At 34.6% G+C, this 21,278-nt stretch overlaps 1 protein-coding gene across 6 annotated transcripts in view; it reads right to left on the bottom strand.

Annotated features, from left to right (window-relative positions):
- PHF14 (PHD finger protein 14) overlaps window positions 1–21,278 on the bottom strand; it is a 200,271-nt gene that overhangs the window by 120,630 nt on the left and 58,363 nt on the right. For 5 of the 6 annotated variants that reach the window (XM_082846594.1, XM_082846593.1, XM_082846592.1 and 2 more), the window contains exon 14: window positions 13,090–13,258. In XM_082846594.1, the coding sequence (XP_082702720.1) occupies window positions 13,090–13,258 (169 nt within the window). Of the gene's footprint in view, window positions 1–142; window positions 393–13,089; window positions 13,259–21,278 lie in introns of those variants that run through there. The other variant, XM_082846597.1, reaches the window with a different exon arrangement.

Genomic DNA, 21,278 nt, shown 5'->3' on the forward strand with positions numbered 1-21,278 from the left:
AGGCATATCCTCTGGAGAAAAAGAACCAGACAGACTCTGTACAAGGGTTTATCAGGCACAGAGAAGGGAGCAATGAGGTAGCAAACAGAAACCAGGAAGCTTAAATGCAATTCTGCTTTCTAAACCATGAGACCTTTAGCCCCTTTCTCCTCACCTGTCCAGGAGTCTGACAGTCAAAATTATACCTATCAGTTAGGAGATGAGAGAATACTTCTACTGAATTATTGTAGAAAAAAACCTACAGATACTGACATTAAGAAGGTTCCCAAAGAAAAAGCCCCCTGATCATAAAATCACACTACAGGGAAAACAATGGGTTTATCAGCCCTATACAAACTTAATTACCTTTTTTAGAACAAAATAGGAGTGGACATCCAAAGATCCTTAGGCACCTGAAAGCATCAACATGAAAGAGATGACCATGAATAGAAATAATGAAACCACAGGAAACACAGACAATGCACGATACAGAAAAAAATTTTGAAAATATAATTAATATTCATAAAGATATAAAAGAAGTCTTTGCAATCATGAAATAAGAACATCTACTATTAAAAGAAACAGAGAAAGTACATACTCATCCTAACTCAGAAAGAGAAAATCCTAAGAGTTTCAAGAGAAGGGGGAAAAAAAGTTAGAAATGCAGAAAGCAATACTGGAAGCCAGGAGTCAGTAAAGTGATGCTTTAAAAAATATGCAGTATTTTATACACAGCCAAATAACTAATAAAGTATAAGAAATTAAAAAAATTTTAGACATGTAACATCTCAAAAAATTTACCTCTCATTAATCTTTACTCAATAAGTCATTGAAAGCATTGCCCCGTCAAGATCAGGGACTAAATGAAAAAAGAAACTGAAATGCAAGCAACAGAAAATTCCACCCACCAAAGGTTAAAAGGAATTACCAGGATGATGATGAAATAAAGTTCAAGGATAACATAAAAAAACCAATTCACATTACAGCTGGAGCAGAAAGGGCTCAGAGAAAATATCTAAGAAATTATCTGACATGGCTGACCATATGGAAAACTGTCTATCAGAGATATTTTAAAAGGTGGTTGAAGGCTATGAGAAGACTCAGTCTTAGATTCAAAGAAACTAAACAAATTGAAAATACAATGAAGGGCAAATGGTTTATTTTTAAAACTATTCATTCCTTTCTTTAAAAATAAACTGAATGAATGAGCATCCTCAAAACTTAGTGAGACAGTCTGACTGTATTCCTTCCTTCAGAATCCGCCTCACTCCTGCCTACCCAGCCTTAGACCAGTAATAGGGTAAAAAGTGTGCTATTGTTTAAAAGTTCATAAAGTGTTCAGAGAGCATGGCTCTATTATTCTTAAACAATATTTTATCTTTGGGAAGTTTCTATCATGAAGAAAATGGGCTAAGCCAATCAAATGTCACTTGTAAATGAAGCAAAAGGAAAATTTCAAAAAAATAAAATTTTGAAAATAAATCACCCTGCAGTATATACATCTGGTGGCCCACTTGATCACAAATGTTTCTTGTAATCATTCATACGATTTTTTCAGAAGACAATGATTATAATAAAGGTAAGTGCCAAAAAGTGAAAAAATAAAGGTTACCAACCAATGTGACCTTTAAAAATGAAACAAAACTAAAAACCCTAAAGTAAAGTAAAATAAAATCACAAAGTATTACCATTTCACGCTGCATACGGGATCTTAGTTCCCCAACCAGGGACCGAACCCATGCTCCCTACAGTGGAAGCGCGGAGTCTTAAACCACTGGACTGCCAGGGAAGCCCCTATACCTCACATTTCTAACAGATTTTCCACAAGAATGCCAAGACAAACTACTATATCAAAAAATGAGAAAGGACTTGAATAAGCTTTTCTCCAAAGAAAATATACAAATGGCCAATAAACACATGAAAAGGTGCTCAACATTAGTCATTAGGGAAATGCAAACCAAAACTAAGAGATACAACATCACACCCATTAGGATGTCTATTATCAACAAATTAAAATTTTAAAAAAAAAAGTGTTGGCAAGAATACGGAGAGGGCTTCCCTGGTGGTGCAGTGATTGAGAGTCTGCCTGCCGATGCAGGGGACGTGGGTTCGTGCCCCGGTCTGGGAAGATCCCACATGCCGCGGAGCGGCTGGGCCCGTGAGCCATGGATGCTGAGCCTGCACGTCCGGAGCCTGTGCTCCACAATGGGAGAGGCCACAACAGTGAGCAGCCCGCGTACTGCAAAAATAAATAAATAAATAAATAAATAAAATAAAAGACTATGGAGAAATTAGAATCCTTGTGTAGTGCTGGTGAAAATGTAAAATTGTGTAGTGCTATGGAAAACAGTTTGGTAGTCACTCAAAGAGTATAACACAGAATTACCATATGATCCAGCAATTATACTCTTATGTTTATAGCCAAAAGAACTGAAAGCAGGAACTCAAACAGGTGTTTGTATACCCCATGCTCATAGCAGCATTACTGACAACAGTCAAGAGGTGGAAGCAACCCAAGTGTTCACCAACAGATGAATGGACAAACAAAATGTGGTACAGACATACAAAGAAATGTAATTCAGCCTTAAAAAGGAATGAAATTCTGACACATGCTACAACATGGATGAAGCTTGAGGATATTATGCTAAGTGAAATAAGCCAGTCACTTACATGAGGTATGCAGAAAAGGCAAACTGACAGAGATAGAAAATAGAATGGTGGTTGCAAGAGGCTGGGCATAAAAAGGAACAGGGAATTATCGTTTAATGGGTATGGAGTTTCTGTTTAGGATGATAAAAAACTTCTGGAAGTGGATGGTGGTGATGGTTGCACAACCCTGTGAATGTACATAATGCCTCTGAACTGTACATTTAAAATGATTAAAATGATAAATACACAAATAAATTAAAACCCTGAAGTATAGTATAATTACAAAGTATTGCCGTTTCCAGATTATTTGAATGTCGATGTGTATATTTTAACCCTCCCGTAAACAGTCTTAGGGATAAAAAACGAATACAATTGTGAAATTTAGAAAGAGATTTTTGGTTCTAGAAAAGATTGCAGATCATCTAATTTATTTTATAAATGAGGATACGGAGCGCAAACAGGGTAAGTTAAATTACTTATCCAAGGCCACATACAGGGTTATTGCCAGAGTATGGACTAGAATTTGAATTTATCATGTGCTAGTCCAGGTACTTTCCACCACACACTAGGCTATCTTACAGGTTTTGATGCTGTCTAAAACACTTAAGAATTTGATTTTGTACCATTTATCTTTTACAGGGAATAATGCTACAAAAAAATTGTCCTAGAGAGGAAAATACCATTACATTTTAAATGGTTGATTATTTTCTCAAGTATAATTAGAAGTTATATCCATATATATTTCTAATTAAATAAATATGAGTTATTTAAGTTAAAAAAAAACACTTCAATCAATCAATATACTAATGATCAAAATTTCCTTAACACAGGAAAAATTTAAAGAGAAATGAGCTATCCTAAAAAATGTTCACACCTATTTACCTGAAAAAACTGAATGAATGAAATATTAAGTGACTTTTTGCTGAAGGTGCTCTAAGTCATTAATCATCAATAACCTTAATTGATAAGTGAATCTGTACTAACACTAAGCTATTAAGATTTGTTCCAATTAACTTCTTTAAAATTTTGCCAAGTTACTAATGCAAGAAGCTGTTGCCAGCCATCAAGATGCCTATCATAAAAACATATTGTAAGAAAGACAAATACGGGTGTTAGATGATATCTAAATGTGGTTCAAAATTTTTACACTAAATTTTATGCTAAAGGCTCCAATGCTTTTACAGGTGTTCAGCTTGCTGTTACTTTAAAAATTTCAACTTCTTAATACAAAGGTTTGGGGCAGTGGAAAATAAAGACTTTCTCAGCCAGTAGAATACTTTCCTACTAGTATTAATAGTCAACTTCTAGTTTTGTTGCTCACCTCAATCTTCTGTCTTTCCTCTTCCATTTCAGTTATGTTACCTCTAGGGTAATTTAATGTACCTCTCATATGGACACTCTACCTTCTAGTTTATATTACATTATTTGAGGGTCAACTTTCTATCACCATAGTTCTTTGAGGACATAGACCATGTCTTCACTTTAGTGTTCTATTCAGCATCTACTGCCCGGTGCCTTACCTCGTTAGGTGCTCAATAGGTGTATACTGAAAAAATTAACCTGATCCATGGTTCAAGAGTAGGACAAGGAGTCACAAAGACCAGAGGGTATGGAAAGACGTGGATTCCCACGCAGGCAATTTTTACTGCTTAACTATTAAACTCAGGAATAAATATAAAGCACTCACACAAAAGATAATTACCTACAATTTTGACAATTGTGAAGAAAATATAACATCACTTCATGCTTCTATACATTATAAAGAGACGTTCATCTTAAAGTACTGTCTTCCCTTCACTGGACTCTGAAGGTTTTCCCAAGAGGACAAAATAAAGATCAAACCACTGAGGCTGAGAATTGTGTTGTATGCATTACAAGTCACTATCTACCCTCTAAGTGATGTGAGATAAAGCTGAAAATTAGCAAAATCAGGGGAGATGAAATAAATACAGAATTACTGGGATCCGTAAAGGTGTAAAAAACAAAGCAATTAAGTCTTAAAACTAGAATACTATAACATCATAAAACAGACTGTGTGATACTAGACAGTGAATGCATCACATATCACTAAAACAGCAACCTACAAGGTCAGTGGTATTACAAGTTGTTCTGGCTTGATGCCATAGAAACAAACTGGAAAAGTGGAAGGAAAAAGATACTATTTTAAACTAGTAGAAAGAAAGTACTATAATAAAAATTCATAGTTGAAAGATTAGAACCACGTAACATTTTAAGAAGTTCGAGAAAAAATATTTTATCTAATATAGGACTCAAAGGAAAACAGTATGTATGAAGTATGGTCATTTTACATTTAAAGGTGCGCTAGGTATATAAAACTAATACCTATAAAAAGGCTTTCATGCAGGAGAAGTAAAGCAATTCTCCCAGAGCAAAAGAAGCTGAATTATATTATGATAAATGAGATCCCAGTTCCCCAAACAAAACATTTTCATTCCTACAGTAAATGAAAACTATATTTAAAAATTATCCCCAATTATTATTACTGGCTAATGCAGAAGTTAAAACCATTAGAGAAAACTGCTAGCTTTCTCCAGAACGTATAATTAGACATATGACAGTTATTATTTTATAAAGTGGTATTATACCATTTATACTGAATATATGGATCCAAAGCTTAGGCTCAACCACTAAAAAATAAATAAATTACATCAAAGCCGACTTCTGAAATATACACTGGCAATGGATGGTATAAATTGTAGGAATTCTGGAAGAAAGAATTGCTTAATGTAATCAAAATAAAAGGGACTCTCTGTCAAAATCTCTAATGAGAAAAGCCCTATATTCATTTGTGTAGCTTTTATAAGAGGAACAGAGGAAGAGAGTCATTGAGTTAAAAACGCTGACATCTATCACAAGAACCTTTATCTTTTAAGATTCTCTACTTCTCTCATGCTTCCTTTTAATTAACTAAAAAAAGAAAGAAATGAAAAGAAATACAAGAGGGTGAGAAAAAACCTGTGACTCACCTGTAAATCAACGGCAAACACTGTGAGGGCTCCACTGGATATGCAGCAAGCTAGGGAAGGAGTTAAACTTCTCTCTCTCTCTTTTAAATACTGCTAAGCCTGTAAAAAGCCCACGTTCACCCTCTTTGGCCTACACTGAGGTTATCCTCTTGGTATTTTATAACTCTTCAAGTCTGTATTTATGCTGTCAGTGATGCATATAACCATTTTATTAAGAACTTCAAGCTTGCCTTGCAGAGGGCTCAGAGCTGGGAGAATATGGATGAAGACGGTACCACAGTCCTCTAAGAGGAAAGGAAAGGGGGCAGGAGTGGGGGTGGGGAAAGGAGTCTGAAAATGTTGCTTTTTAGGGCACCCACCGTGTGCCAAGTAAGCACTACATTAAGCACTTTTTAAGCTGCAGTTGGTTACTATGCTAGATTGTCTGTGGTCAGTCTGGCACACACCACCACCCCCACCACCCTTGCTTACTCTGTCTAAGGGTGGAAACCACATTCCCCACAGTCCCCCTTCCCTGGAGAGTTCCATGTCTGTAACCTCATATTTGAAGCAGATAAGTAAAGTGAAGGCCATTTTTTCTCAGGAGGTCATGGGAGTCAGATGCTTGGCTTTTTCAGATGCTGTAGCCTTGCTGACCTTTCCATCAGCTCCCACTTCACAGTCCTGGCAGGCTTTGCAGACTTCCCCACAAACTCTCACTTTTCTACCCACTCACCAGTGATGTTCACGCTGACATCTTCACTGTCAAGTTCTCTGACCAAATGTCAGCTCCTACCACCTGCTTGGTGCTTCAGGATAGATATTTCATTGACAGTTTCTCTGATGTTCAGTAGAGCTCCTCTGACCTATGGTGACAGCTTTCTTGATATCCACGCCCTCAGCTATGCCAACAGTAGTATAAGGCCATAATTCTCCATAGAGTGACTTCCATTTTCCTGACCAAACCCTGAGTCACTAAGCTGCTGGAAGCATGAAGATACTGTGACTCTAGCCCAAGAAATACCAGGAACAACTACTAGTAATCTTGTCTAGAAAGGCAGCCTAATAAAGTAATTAAACTATGGGCTCAGGAGCTAGCTAAATTTGACTCCTGTCTCTACCACTTTGAAGCTGTATGTCCTTATTAGATAGGTTACTTAAACTCTCTGCCTCAGTTTCTCATTTGTAAATGGCAATGATATTAGTTACTGCTTCACAGGGTAGCTATGACAATTGAATAAATATAAAATACACAGTAAATAACAGGTAAAGGTTAAATAGAAATATGCTTTTCAACCCTTTTTCTTCTTTAGACTTAGTCCTCCTATTTGTACCCAGTAATAAAAGAGAATAATGGCTACTGAGATGCTTAAATACTGGAGATGGGATATTTGTGAGCCAATCTAAGAAGATGTTACAAAGTCTTATCTCTGGAGCAGGAAACAACATGTGAAGAATTTTCTAAAACCAGATCATTCCTCTTTTATTTATTAATACTTGAATATTTCTATGTTTTTTGAACTATCTCCATACTGCTTTTCCATATGGCTCATTCTTCAATTTTTTTCGTATTTTTTTTGACAGATATACCTATAGAAATGTCAGATAATCAAAGTTCAAAATATGTGCCCTCATAATAAAGATAGATTCAAGGCATGTGAATTGGGTTGGAGAAGTGGAATGTTGGGAGAAAAGTTAAAGAAGACTTTAATTCTATTTTTAATTTATTAGAACAAAAAGTATTCACATATTACTTTTATAGTTAAAACTTAATTTAAAAATAATTCTAACATTCAGAATGATAAATTTCAAAAACATTGATAACTAACAATATGATAACATTAAAATGTGAAACAGAGACAATCTCCATGTTTGTTTAAGAAGGGTATTTTCTGAAAGTATACTATTTTCCTTCTTATACAGATAAATAGCTCTTTTACCCCATTTTAAAAAAAATACTGAATCTTTAGTGCTATAATTTTTTTCAAACAATTTTTCTGGCTAATCTTTTTATGATCTTTGGGTACAAATAATCTAGGAGAAAAAAGTAACACCGAGACTATTCACTTTGAAAAGCATCTATATCATATTAAATCAACTGTCTCAAAATATGCTGTATTCCTTCAGATTTCTATAAATCCTTATTAAGGAAATCAGAGTAGAATGAAATAAAAAATGACTTTCCTCAGTATCCAAATAATAAAAATATAGTAAGGTTTAACGAAGTGTTCTACTCCCATTGTACACTTTGGCCATGATAAATGGCAACTGCCTGTCAGCAGGAAAAAGTGGATGCCATTTTTCTAACAGCAGCCTTGTTTGGCATAAAAGCGGCACTGGAGCACAGAGACTGAGTCTATGGGCTCATCTCTCTTAACACTGATCAAACCAAGTGAAACAATCAAAAAGATATTTGTTGCTTAATCAAAAAAACCTGAGATGTGGTAAGCCAAATGTTTTAGGTAGATTTGGAGAGACTAGTTAGGAAAGAAAAAAAATAGTAAAGAAAACCACATGTACTTCTCCAACTTCACTCTCAACGAAGAGCATACACTCTTTTTTTCCCACAGCAGGTTTCATAGTACTCAATTTGGTGGGAAAAAAAGCAAACCAAAATAGAGAACAGCAAAACAAACATATACTGGCAGTTCATACATACACATGCTGTCAGTGTACTTATTGATTTGCTGCTTCTAATTTTTTTTCTTTTTGATCTTTTTAAATACCAGTTTCCTCGAGGTAAAATAACCTTCAAACATTTTATTAACTTCTACACTATTACACTGTAACTGACAAGATTAATGCCAATGCGCTTGCACAAGCTTGAAAAGGAAAATTGTTCATACCTAAATGAAAGTACAAAGAAAAGGAGTGTTAAATGTAATATTTAATGTGAATGAACTCAGTTACATGAGTTAGTAAGTGGATATATGCCTGGCTTCCCACAGATAACACTACGGTATGGAACGACACATGACCATTTTGGTATAAGATTAGAATATCACATTCCCAACTATGCTATCTAATGATCAAATGTTTTTATAACTACTCCATTTGTACCTCAACTAAATGCTCTTTTACAGACCTCAGAAAAGACACTAGTTCTTAATTCAGGCTGTCTGGGTTCAATTCCTATTCCACTTACTATCTGTAAGATCACAGGTAAATTACTTAAGGTTTCTGTGCCTCAGATTCATTTTGAGTAATATAGGAGTTATGAAAAGTTAAAAGTAACTTATTTTTTTAAAGAGGGAGTAGGGTGGAGGATTACTACAGTATCTGGTATATGATCAGTCCTCAGCAAATGTTAGGTATTATTATTATTAAACCATCTTATATAAAAGTAAACTAATTCCCCACATCCACTTCTGACTTACCTACCTTTGAAAAATGTAATGAAGTAAAATACACAAAGGTCAAATAATAGGAAGAAATAGAGAATAATGGTTGGATTTATTAGCAATATAGATTTAAAAGATGTTAAATTAATAGTAGTAATATACCAGGATTTACTCAAATATTCCAACACATGAATCCCTTCCTTCTCCCTTTCACTCCCTTACTACCACCATGATGTTATTTTTAAACATAAAGATATAAAGTATAAAAGGAGAGAAAGTAATAACAGATGGTAAGAAAAGATATTCAATAAAAATGGAACTTCAATCTATAGTAGCTCTGATCATTTTTTGTTTTTGATGATTCTTGGACAATCCCACAGAGACAGACTTCAAAAAAACAGATTAAAGCGCTATATATACTTAATTATACTGCAAAGTCTGAATTTTTAAAAATAAAATTATTCTAACAGAGTATCAATTCATATATCGCACAAGATGGATTTCTGAAACAAGATGAAATCATTTTTACTAGCATGAAATAACCCCAAACTACTTTTCTAAAAACTGTGCTATCACTATAACCCAAGGGAACATAACAAACTTAACAGAAATGGAAAGTTTTAGAAGAGATGATCATTTCAACAGTTTTACTGAGTGAGATATTACTTTGAAATGAGAAACTGAAGTTTAAGTTCTGTCATGAATCCCCTATGTCACAAGGGTAAAATTTTCTTGAAAATTCAGATAGAATACTATGACTACTGTGAAATGAACTATATTTTGATGAATAATGGCCGGAAAAACAAAAAACTAGCAAAAGCAAAAATACTATTAGAAAGAATTTAAGGATGGAATATCCCAAAATGTAACATATGTACTAAAATAAAAGGTGTAAGTAGGAAGATACTAGGAACAACAATTAAAAAATTAAAGGAAGAGATAAATCAGTTATTTATTGTGAAAGGTACTTGACTAGACAAATTATTATTAGGCAGTAATATACTTGAATTCCCATAATTAACAGAGTGCTAAGAAAAGAAACTTTAAAATGTTAATACAACTCAAACAAAAATGACCGATAAAAAATTAAGGTAGGGACTTCCTTAGTGGTGCAGTGGTTAAGAATCCACCTGCCAATACAGGGGACATGGGTTTGAGCCCTGGTCTGGGAAGATCCCACATGAAGCGGAACAGCTAAGCCCGTGTGCCACAACTACTGAGCCTGCGCTCTGGAGCCTGCGAGCCACAACTACTGAGCCTGCGAGCCACAATTACTGAAGCCCGGTGCCTAGAGCCTGTGCTCTGCAACAAGAGAAGGCACCGCAGTGAGAAGCCTGTGCACTGCAACGAAGAGTAGACCCCACTCACTGCAACTAGAGAAAGCCCACGGGCAGCAACGAAGACCCAATGCAGCCAAAACAAAAAATAAATAAATAAATTTAATAAAAAAAAAATTAAGGTAACAATAGAAACTCAGCCAAGATCAAGATCAAGAGACTGATCATTCTCTTCTACATCTCTCAAATCTTAAGTTCCTCAGTCTGTTACCTGACCAACTGAATATGCTTACCACAAGTTTTCTGAACTGCTGTACAGACTGATGGAGCAAAGGCAGAGAAGAATGAAGAGTAAGAGTAATAATCATAAATGTTATCTAGAGAGTTACTTTCAGACTTTAGTCTGCATAAGACTAACACCTAAGATATCTGCTTAGCCCAACCCCCTAATTCTAATTCATTAGCTCTAGGATGAATCCAAAGTCTACATTTCAACAAACACCCCAGGTGATTCTGATGCAAGGAATCTGTGGCCTCTAGAATACCATTTCCAAAGATGGTACCTCATGGTGCTCTATGCCACAATAAAATATTGTCTTGAAAAAAAGTGCTCTTTGATAAAATAAGTTAGGAAAAAGGATAAATAAGGAAAAGTAATCATTTTTCTAAACATTAGGATTTCTCAAAGCTTCAATATGCATTTGAATTCCCCCCAAAGAAAAAATAACCATACTATATTTCCTAAAATTACTGGGCATAGCATCCTTTCTCATCTTTTACCTACCAACATCTACAAAACTTTAACACAAGAAAACTAGAGACAAAGAATAAGATGAGAGGAATTGGACTAAATTAGAAAATTTAAAAGCTTCCTTGTAATTCTAGGCTGGAAAAGCAGACAGGTAAATTAGAAAAACAATAAAACAACAGAATCCTCATTTATCTTAAGTAATACTAAACTATGGGCACATAAATATCACTATAATATATACAAAATTCCCCTCTATATGATAACTCCAAAGTTAAAAAATGATAATACTGTTCCTAAGGATTTCTTTAAACAATAAAGAAACTAGAAAAAATGTTTCATAAGAGGATAATTTTGTAGACATAAGAAGTTTTTCTCTAAGATTTTAAGAATAGCTTCAGATAGTAGCAACAAACAGTTATAGAAAATATTTTAGAAATAGAAACAAACAGGCTTATTTAAAGAAGGAAAATGCTCTCTAGTTCATCTGTAAACCAAATATATTTGTGAAGTCTAAAAAATGTTTTAAACTAGTAGAAATTATAGATAAAACTATTTCAAGTTGATCAATTTAGAGCACTCAAAATTAACTACTTCAATTATCTAAAAGATAAAAATTCCCAGATTTGCCTCTTTGATTTCAAATGAGTCCATAACACAAAACTGAATGAAATAATCTAAGTGATTTCTCTTAAACAAAATCTTTTAAGTGATTATATTGTAATATAGACTACAGATTAAAAAAAACTTTTGAGAAAACTGTTAGTTTAAGGAAAAAAAAATTAAGACTCTCTAAAACCAAACAGATAAAACAAATGAATGATGATAACTAACCCTAAATACATATTTACATCTCCCTCAGGGGAAGGCAGATTTTTTAAATGCGCCTGCCTTGGCTCAAGGTAAGAAGGTGAAAAATGTCTCCCCTTAGAATTCATAACTGCAAGCCACCCCTCATGGGTTTGGAGTAGAAATTAACACTACTCATGTAATGGAAGAGACACACATGCTAAACTTTTATTTAAAATAGTCTTAGGTTGGTAGAGCTCCCAGGCACCTGGTAATAACTCTGACCTCAAAGAATTTTCAATGAGAAATAGGCTAACAACCTGATAGAAAAGCTGAATAAGACTTGCACATACATATCCTAGAAGAGGAAATACAACTGACCAAAAATATACAAATACATGCTCTAAGTCATCTAAGTGTTGAGGGAAATGCAAAATAAAATGTCCATGTACTATTTTACATGTATCACACTGGAAAGCATTAAAACATTGGACAAAACATGTTTGGGAGCAAAACTTATACCACTTATTCATTACTGGTATAAGTGTAAACTGGTTTGGAAAATATTGGAATTACCTAGCAAAACTGAAGATGCAGATATCCTATAACTAAGCAAATCCATGCCTTGCTATATACCCTAACTCCCTGTTACCATGCTGCAGGAGACATTTAGAAAGATATTTAAAAATGAGTTGTTTATAAAAGTAAAAAGATGGAGACAACAAAACTGCCAAACTATAGAACAAAAGATAAATTAATAATGATCTATTGTTTCAATAAAAAACTACATATTAGTGAAAATAAATGAACTACAATTACACAGATCAGCATGTGTGAATCAAATCAAGATAACGTTGGTCAAAGTATCAAATAACAGGAAAAAAGTCTGACTCCATTTATATGAAGTTCAAACCCTGAAAAACTATGTATTATTTATGAATACATATATACATACATATCAATACGTATAAAAAAAGGAGTGAATGAAAAATACAAAGTTGAGAAACGTGGTGACCTCTGGGCTAGATGGATGGTGAAGTGAGTACTGAGGGATTCAAAGGTGACTTCAAAGGCTTTGGTAATATTCTATTTTTGAAGTGGGTTTGTGAACACAATGGGCCTTCATTATTATTATGCTTTATGTTGAACATAAAAACTGTACATTCTCATGTATGATTGGTATATTTCATAATATAAAATAAACTTTTAAGAATAACCAATAGCAATATACATGTTTCTTTCATTGGCTACTGAGTATATGTTTACCCTTTGTCTTTCTCACCCCTTAAATTCTGACCTCAGAATTTTGTAATGGTTATGATAACTAGGGAATAAATTACCGTGTTTCTTATTGGAATCTTCTTGGGTTCTGGAGGCATATCCTGTGGAACAAATTTCACTGGTTCCTTAATCTGCCTCCTTGATCGTTTGGTCCCATCTGGTAAGGTTTCCATGGCCATGTCTGCTTCCATGTCACTGCTCCCTGCCTGGTCACATTCTGAACACTGCCTACATAAAGAAAAAAATATAAGTTCATACATTTATTTTTACCTTCCAGCATTAGCTATGTTTTCTATAAATACAAAATTCAGGTATATGTTTAGAATATATGAAAATATACACAGGAACATGTGACCATAGGGTATACAATGATTATACATATAGAAAAGCACATACATTCTTGTAAGAGAAACAAAAATAAGTATAATGTATCAAGCAATTCCATGTATCCCTAATAAGTATAATAAAAACACATGTAATACTGCTACATGTTTAAGTGAACCAACATAAGAAGCCCAGATAGTTTCCATTAGGAAATCATGATTTTTCCTCAAGTGACATACACTGTGACACCAGAAAATCAAAGTATTCATTGACCCTGACTCTACGTCTTGTCACAGCTATAATATCCTTGAATCTTAATTAATAGCAAGCTGTACTGAATATACCAACTAAGGAAGTTCTGTAAAAACAGACTCTCAGAAGTGAACAAAAATAAATGGATCATTTTGGTTGGCGGCCTTTACTACATATAAAAGAAAATATATAAATTTATTTATGAAAAGAATGTATTAAAGTAGCATTTTTAGGGCTTCCCTGGTGGCACAGTGGTTAAGAACCTGCCTGCCAATGCAGGGGACACGGGTTCATGCCCTGGTCCGGGAAGATCCCACATGCCACAAAGCAGTTAGGCCTGTGAGCTACAACTACTGAGCCTGCAAGCCACAGCCACCGAGCCCGTGTGCCACAACTACCAAAGCCCGCACACCTCAAGCCCGTGCTCCACAACAAGAGAAGCCACCGCAATGAGAAGCCCGCGCACCACAACTGAGAGCAGCCCCCGCTCGCCGCCAACTAGAGAAAGCCCGTGCACAGTAACGAAGACCCAACGCAGCCAAAAATAAGCAAATAAGTTAATTAATTAACTTTAAAAAGTAGCGTTTTTAAAAATATGGGGGGAAGATGGAAGAATAGAAAGCAATAGGAATCTGAATCTCAACCTAGACAACAATTACATTAGCAGAGTCTGTCTGACTTATCTATTTTGGAACTCTGAAGTCTACTGAAGGCTTGCAACTTCCAGGGAAAGGCTGGCACAGGTAAATTACAGTTAATTTTGGTCAATTTCAGCTCTTAGTACAGTAGTAGCTACCTATCCCCCATCCTAAGCCACATGGCAGGCAGCTGTGCACATGTTCCTGCAGCAGCATGTCACAGCTTTTAGGAGCCAGGTTGGACAAAATGAACCCTGTCCTCCAAATATTGGGGATATGTGCTCTGATCACTGACTGCTGCTTCTCATCACATGATGGCAGACAAAGAGGTGGGTGACCCCTCCTATTATTGCAAACCCCACCCGTTGGTCCAAAGTGACTTCCAGGACTTAGCAGACTGGTACCCTTTACCCCCCACCTTCATTTTTCTTTTTCCCCTTTTGGGAACCAGACATTAAAGACTAGGACCTTCAAAAGAAAATGCATATATGGGAAAAAATTTTAAATGACCACACTTGCCCAGGGAAAGGCTCAGAAAAGACACGAGAAAACCACAAGTTTACACTTCAGGCTGTTACCCAGCACAAAGACAGCCCGCTACAATAAAAACAAACAAGCAAATAAATAACAAAACACAGCAAGCCCTGCGGATGGAGGAGAACCTCATTTCCAGGAAAATGGACATCTCATTTCCATTATTTCCATTGTTTCCCCTCTATTTCTCATTTCGTAACTGTAACCTTTGTCAGTACATTCTCCAACTTCTCATGCTCATTCTCACCCCCACCAAAAGTAATACATTTAGGTGACAGAGAAACTTGCTTTAGAGCACTCAGATAATAGAAATATTATGCTCTGAAAACCACAAAACACTGAACAACTCAGAAAAATCTAAACAAAATGTAACTGCCAAACAGAAATTTATCTATTCCTATTTCAAGACAACTGCCACATGATACTTGCAGTACAAAAAGCCAACACAGATGAAAACACTACCTGCAACTCTTTCAGCAATCTTTTAAACTCTATAGTCCTCATCTTTTTTTTTGTTTTGTTTTTTTTGACATGGACCATTTCTACAGTCTTTATTGAATTTTTTACAATATTGTTTCTGGTTTGTTTGTTTTTGTTTTTGTTTGACATGGACCATTTCTAAAGTCTTTATTGAATTTGTTACAATATTGTTTGTTTTATGTTTTGGTTTTTTGGCCACAAGGCATGTGGGATCTTAGCTCCATGACCAGGGATCGAACCCGCCCCTGCATTGGAAGGCGATGTCTTAACCACTGGACCGCCAGGGAAGTCCCTATAGTCCTCATCTTATAAACAGCCTTTAAGATATGAAAAAGCATCTCTGCTACATTAACCGGTACACAAGAGCCTAAGAAATAATAACTGAGGATAAAGCCATGGCCTGTCCAATTCCATGGAATTACATATATTGGGGGAAAGTCATAATTATCCTTCATAATATCAAAACACATACCTGCCTTCTTTTAGTAATCCACTAAAAAATAAATTAATTTAAAAAATAGAAAAAAAATAAACCACTAAGCTGCTATTATCTATGAATTTAGCTAAACTCACCTTAATCCTGTATATTTTTACTTAATATATTCTATTAGGGAAGAGAATGTATAAAATCTATAATTCCTATGCATAGTACTAAAGGTAACCTTAAGTAATCAAAAATTCCATGAATTAAAAATGGATTTTTAAGTATAAATAATGAAAATTCAGGTAAGGAATTTATGCCAAAGCACTACCTTCATACTGAAATACTAAGAGATTTTCCTCAATTTGCTGTACCTTCTTGATCCCCAGCACCCTACACTATAACTTATGTTCAGAATAATTACCTAAGGTTTTAAAAATCTTAATTACTAAAGTAAAATAATTTTTATTGTATAATGCTAAAACAAGGAAGAATACTAATTTAATCTATAGAAAATATAATTTGCATAAGGCAAAGAAAAAAAGATTTTATGAATTTTTAAACATAATAAATCCAGTAACACTCTATTTCCCAAATATTATAAATAATTTATGATTTACTTTTTTTCCTTTATAAATTACCTCTTTCGGTCTTCAAAGATTTCACACCATAGGTTTTTTTTCTTATTTCTAAGCCTTTTCCCATGCTTTCCCCACTTTTTAGAGGGAAATCTTCAAAGGTGCCTATAGAAAACTACATCAGGGAAATACAAATCAAAACTACAATGAGATATCACCTCAAACCTGTTAGAATGACTGTCATAAAAAAGACAAGGGATAACAAGTGCTGCCGAGGATATGGAAAAAAGGGAAACCTCATGTACTGTTGGGAATGTAAACTGGTACAGCCACTCTGAAAAGCAGTGTGGAGATTCCTCAAAAAATTAAAAATGGAACTATCGTATGAGCAATTCCACTTCTGGGTATTTATCCAAAGCAAATGAAATCACTATCTTGAAAAGATATCTGCACTCCCATATTCACTGCATCATTATTTACAATAGCCAAGGCATGGAAACAACCTGTGTCCATCAACAGATAAACAGATAAAGAAAATGTGGTCTATATATACAATAGAGTATTATTCAGCCATAAAAAAGAAGAAAATCCTGGCATTTGCAACAACATGGATGGACTTTGAGGACATTATGTTAAATGAAATAAGTCCAAGGCAAATACTGTATAATCTCACTTATATGTGAAATATTAAAAACAAACTCACAGAGAATGGACAGGTGGTTGCCAGAGGCAAGCGGAGGGAGTGGGCAAAATGGGTAAAGGTGGTCAAAAGGGACAGACTTCCAGTTACAAAATAAATAAGTCCTGAGATGTAATGTACAGTATGGTTAGTACAGTTAATAATACTACACTGTATGTTTGAAAGTTGCTAAAAAAGTAGATCTTAAAAGTTCTCATCACAAGAAAAAAAAATTGTTTGGTGATGGATGTCAACTAAACTTAATGTGGTAATTACTTCACAATACATCTATATCAAATCATTATGTTGTACACCTAAAACTAATAAAATGTTAAATGTCAATTATATCTCAATTAAAAAAAAAGAGTTAATGGGAGAAAGGGAAGACAAATTATGAAGAAAAACATGGGAAAAAACTACTTGCAAAATTCTTCATAGAAGAGTTTGTGCTACATATTTTCTTTTTGTCTTAAAAGAATAAAAGTATATCCAGAGAATAAAAGGATAAAAGAAAAAATGATTTCATGAATTTTTAAACGTAATAAATCTAGTAACGCTCTATTTCCCAAATATTATAAATAATTTATGATTTACTTTTTTTTCCTTTACAAATTACCTCTTTCAGTCTTCAAAGATTTCACACCACAGTTTTTTTCATGGATAGACCTTGAGGACATTATGCTGAGTAATATTTTTTAAGTAATATTACTCAATTCTCTGTCAAGTAATACTCTTCATAATATTCTTTAAATAATTAGAAAATGCAAGACAAATTCTGATCAGATGGGTGGTGGAAACATAAGATTAGTACCCCAAAATTAAAATAAGTATTTACTATTTGAACTACTCTAACGAATCAAACCCTATTTATTTATACCTTACCAGGCTTGTCTTAGAAAGAATGTAAGGTAGTGTTCAAAATTATATATTTTAAAAAGCAAACCAAGATAACATAAACTAAAAGTGAAACAAAATACATTTCAAACACTGGGAGTAGGTATAAACAAAACAGAGCCTAGATTACACCTTTACTAGTCCCTCTACCCCCTGCCAAATGCCTCACCCACCTAATATTCTTCTTCATCTGATTTGCCCATCTCTAATCTAACCTAAGAAGTCCTTGGGTTTTCCCCTCTCCTCCTCCTGGTCAGCTCAGCATTACTGGAGAAAAATCAATTAATCACACTTACTAAACAAATTCACTGAACATTCTTGCTATATAGCCTCAGCAAGTCAGTTATCTCTGATTTTTTTCCCACAGTACCTGGTGCAAACTATTTCCTCTCTTCTCAAGCCCCCATTATCATCATCCCAGGTCCTTTCCCCTCTCAAGACTACTTCTATTTCACTGAAAAGTCTATCTAACATGAACTCACTCAAGTTCCCTATTCTCCACCAATAACTACTTCTGTAGCTTTAACCATCTCTTCTTTCCTGTCACATGTCTTAACTCAGTCCAGCATAGCGCTGTGAACTATTGTGGAATGGACCAAACAGAAAGCATCCAGATCTAGAACCAATATCTTCAGGAAAGCAGTGCTGATACTGGAAGAAAGAGCTGGATAGAATAGTCCAGCTTAGACTGGACTATTTGCTTAGAATAGTAGACTGGAATATTGACTGGACTAGTTGCTTAGAATAGTCTATCAAGCAGAATATGGTATTTGAGAAGTAAAGCAACATACTGCACAGTAATTCTAGCTGGCAGCACACATAAGGGGGATATAGCAGTAAGGGTGTTAACACAGGCTTGCATAGCATAAAGATAGCAAAAGCAGAAACTGGTGACATCAGAAATGTATACCAGTGGGCTCTGTAGAAATTTAAGCCCCAAACTAGGGCTTAGTCATGAAATAAGGACCCAGTAACAGGACCTCTTTCCCTAAGTAAAAGACTGAAAACTAAGGTAGAGATTAAAGCAGAAATTAGGCAACGGTGTGATGGTAAATATGGGCAAAAATCCTAATTTGTAGCTTTTGCCAATTTCTGTGATAGGAATACTCCTACCTGTGGTCAATTTCAAGCTATCATGCACAGAATGGGGAAAAGATGTAGTAGCACACCATTACACAGTTTTTCTAACATATATATACATATATATACAATAGATTTAAATAAACTAAAAAGCATAGTTAATGGTAAAGTATGTAGGAGGTGAAGTTTTTTTTAATATTTATCATCTTTAATATAATTTCAAAAATAAACTGGAAATGTTGAAAAGCAAAAAGTAAAAACTGCCTCCCACATTTGAGAGCACTGAAGAAAAAAATATTCTCCAAAAATTACTCCAAAAGTAATACATCCAATTAATTGCTAAGCAAAGCTAAGTTGACTTTAGAGGCCAACGGAAGTTTGATCACTAGAAGCTACAAGATAGTGAAGACTTCACTTTGCTGCAATATTAGCTTCTACTTTTACTTTAAAACATTGCAACTAATGCATAGAACCCTAAGTAATTTAGGTTCTCTGGGGGGAGCTTTCACTAAAACATCCCAGGCTATGCACTTTCATCTGATATTCTTCCAGAAACTCTTACACACTGGAAAACAAAGCTCTGCAAGTACAGTGGGATTAGACAAATTAATAACCTCATTTAAGAAGACAAATGCATATCTGCACTTCCAAAATCATGACAAAGCTTCCTGGCCCTGGAGACTACCAAACTGGCTTTCAGTTTAGAAACCCACATAGGATGTTTATTAACACTGCAGGCATTCTAATAAGTGACAGCAAGTTTCTCTTAAATTCTGCTTTCAAAATCACACACGTATCAAAAGTAATACATTCCACTATATTTGAAAAAGAGTTGATCAGTATGACTGGCTCAAGACAAACTGATAAAAGAACACTATAAAAAAGCAATCATGTGAAAATGGTGAAAGAATGTGAGCTTCTTAATAAAATGAACAGAGGTAGGTTTATGAAATAAAACAATGAGGTCAGAAAACTTGCTTTAATGTGTTTGAAGAACACACACCTTTTTGTATAGATTACCATTTAAAAAGCTGGGGTCCAGTCTTTTCCAAAACTAGAATTTGTATAAAGTTTGTATAAAAAGAATAGTCATGTTCATTCCTAAGCTTTCTGTGGCCTATATTCTTCCTGTATGGAATCAATCTATTAGAATTTGAACATCTGTCTCTTGCTTGGACTAAAATTAAGCATAAAACTTATAACTATCATAAGCTTTTATCAAACATCTGTAGTGATTCAACATGCCTAAGTTAATGAAAAAATAATTCAGAAACATATGTTAAATGTTTCTAGATTTGCAAAGAATGGCTGAACTTAAATATACAACTAGCACAAATGACAAGTACCAGAAGTAAAGCCTTCGGTGACACTAATTTAGAAATAAAATACTAAATTACAAATAAAAGCATGAATATGGAGGCAAATTCTTGATAAATTCATTCAATTTCAAAACAAAATTAAAGCATTTTAAAAAATGTATAATAAAGCAAGAGAATTATAAACAGAATTCATGCTTTAAGAAACCATTGCTAAGATACCAAAATAGCCTCAATTAACTTAAAATTCATTTATCAAAAAACTGCTACATCTTTATTCATATAATGCTATAATAAATATTTATGTCTGAAATGTTCTCACCACAAAAAAATGGTAACTATGTGAGGTGATGACTATGCTAATTAGCTTGATTGTGGTGATTATTTCATTATGTATACATATATATATCAAATCATTAGGTTGTAAAACTTAAAACTACAATTTTTTTTAACATCTTTATTGGAGTATAATTGCTTTACAATGGTGTGTTAGTTTCTGCTTTATAACAAAGTGAATCAGTTATACATATGTTCCCATATCTCTTCTCTCTTCATCTCCCTCCCTCCCACCCTCCCTATCCCACCCCTCTAGGTGGTCACAGAGCACCGAGCTGATCTCCCTGTGCTATGCGGCTGCTTCCCACTAGCTATCTGTTTTACATTTGGTAGTGTATGTCTGTCCATGCCACTCTCTCACTTTGCCACAGCTTACCCTTCCTCCTCCCCATATCCTCAAGTCCATTCTCTAGTAGGTCTGTGTCTTTACTCCTGTCTTGCCCCTAGGTTCTTCATGACCATTTTTTTTTCCTTAGATTCCATATATATGTGTTAGCAAACGCTATTTGTTTTTCTTTTTCTGACTTACTTCACTCTGTATGACAGACTCTAGGTCCATCCACCTCACTACAAATAACTCAATTTCGTTTCTTTTTATGGCGGAGTAATATTCCATTGTATATATGTGCCACATCTTCTTTATCCATTCATCTGTTGATGGACACTTAGGTTGCTTCCATGTCCTGTCTATTGTAAGTAGAGCTGCAATGAACATT

This window comes from Leucopleurus acutus (genome assembly GCF_964270905.1).
Source record: "Leucopleurus acutus genome assembly, chromosome: 9".
Classification (NCBI taxonomy): Eukaryota; Metazoa; Chordata; class Mammalia; order Artiodactyla; family Delphinidae; genus Leucopleurus; species Leucopleurus acutus.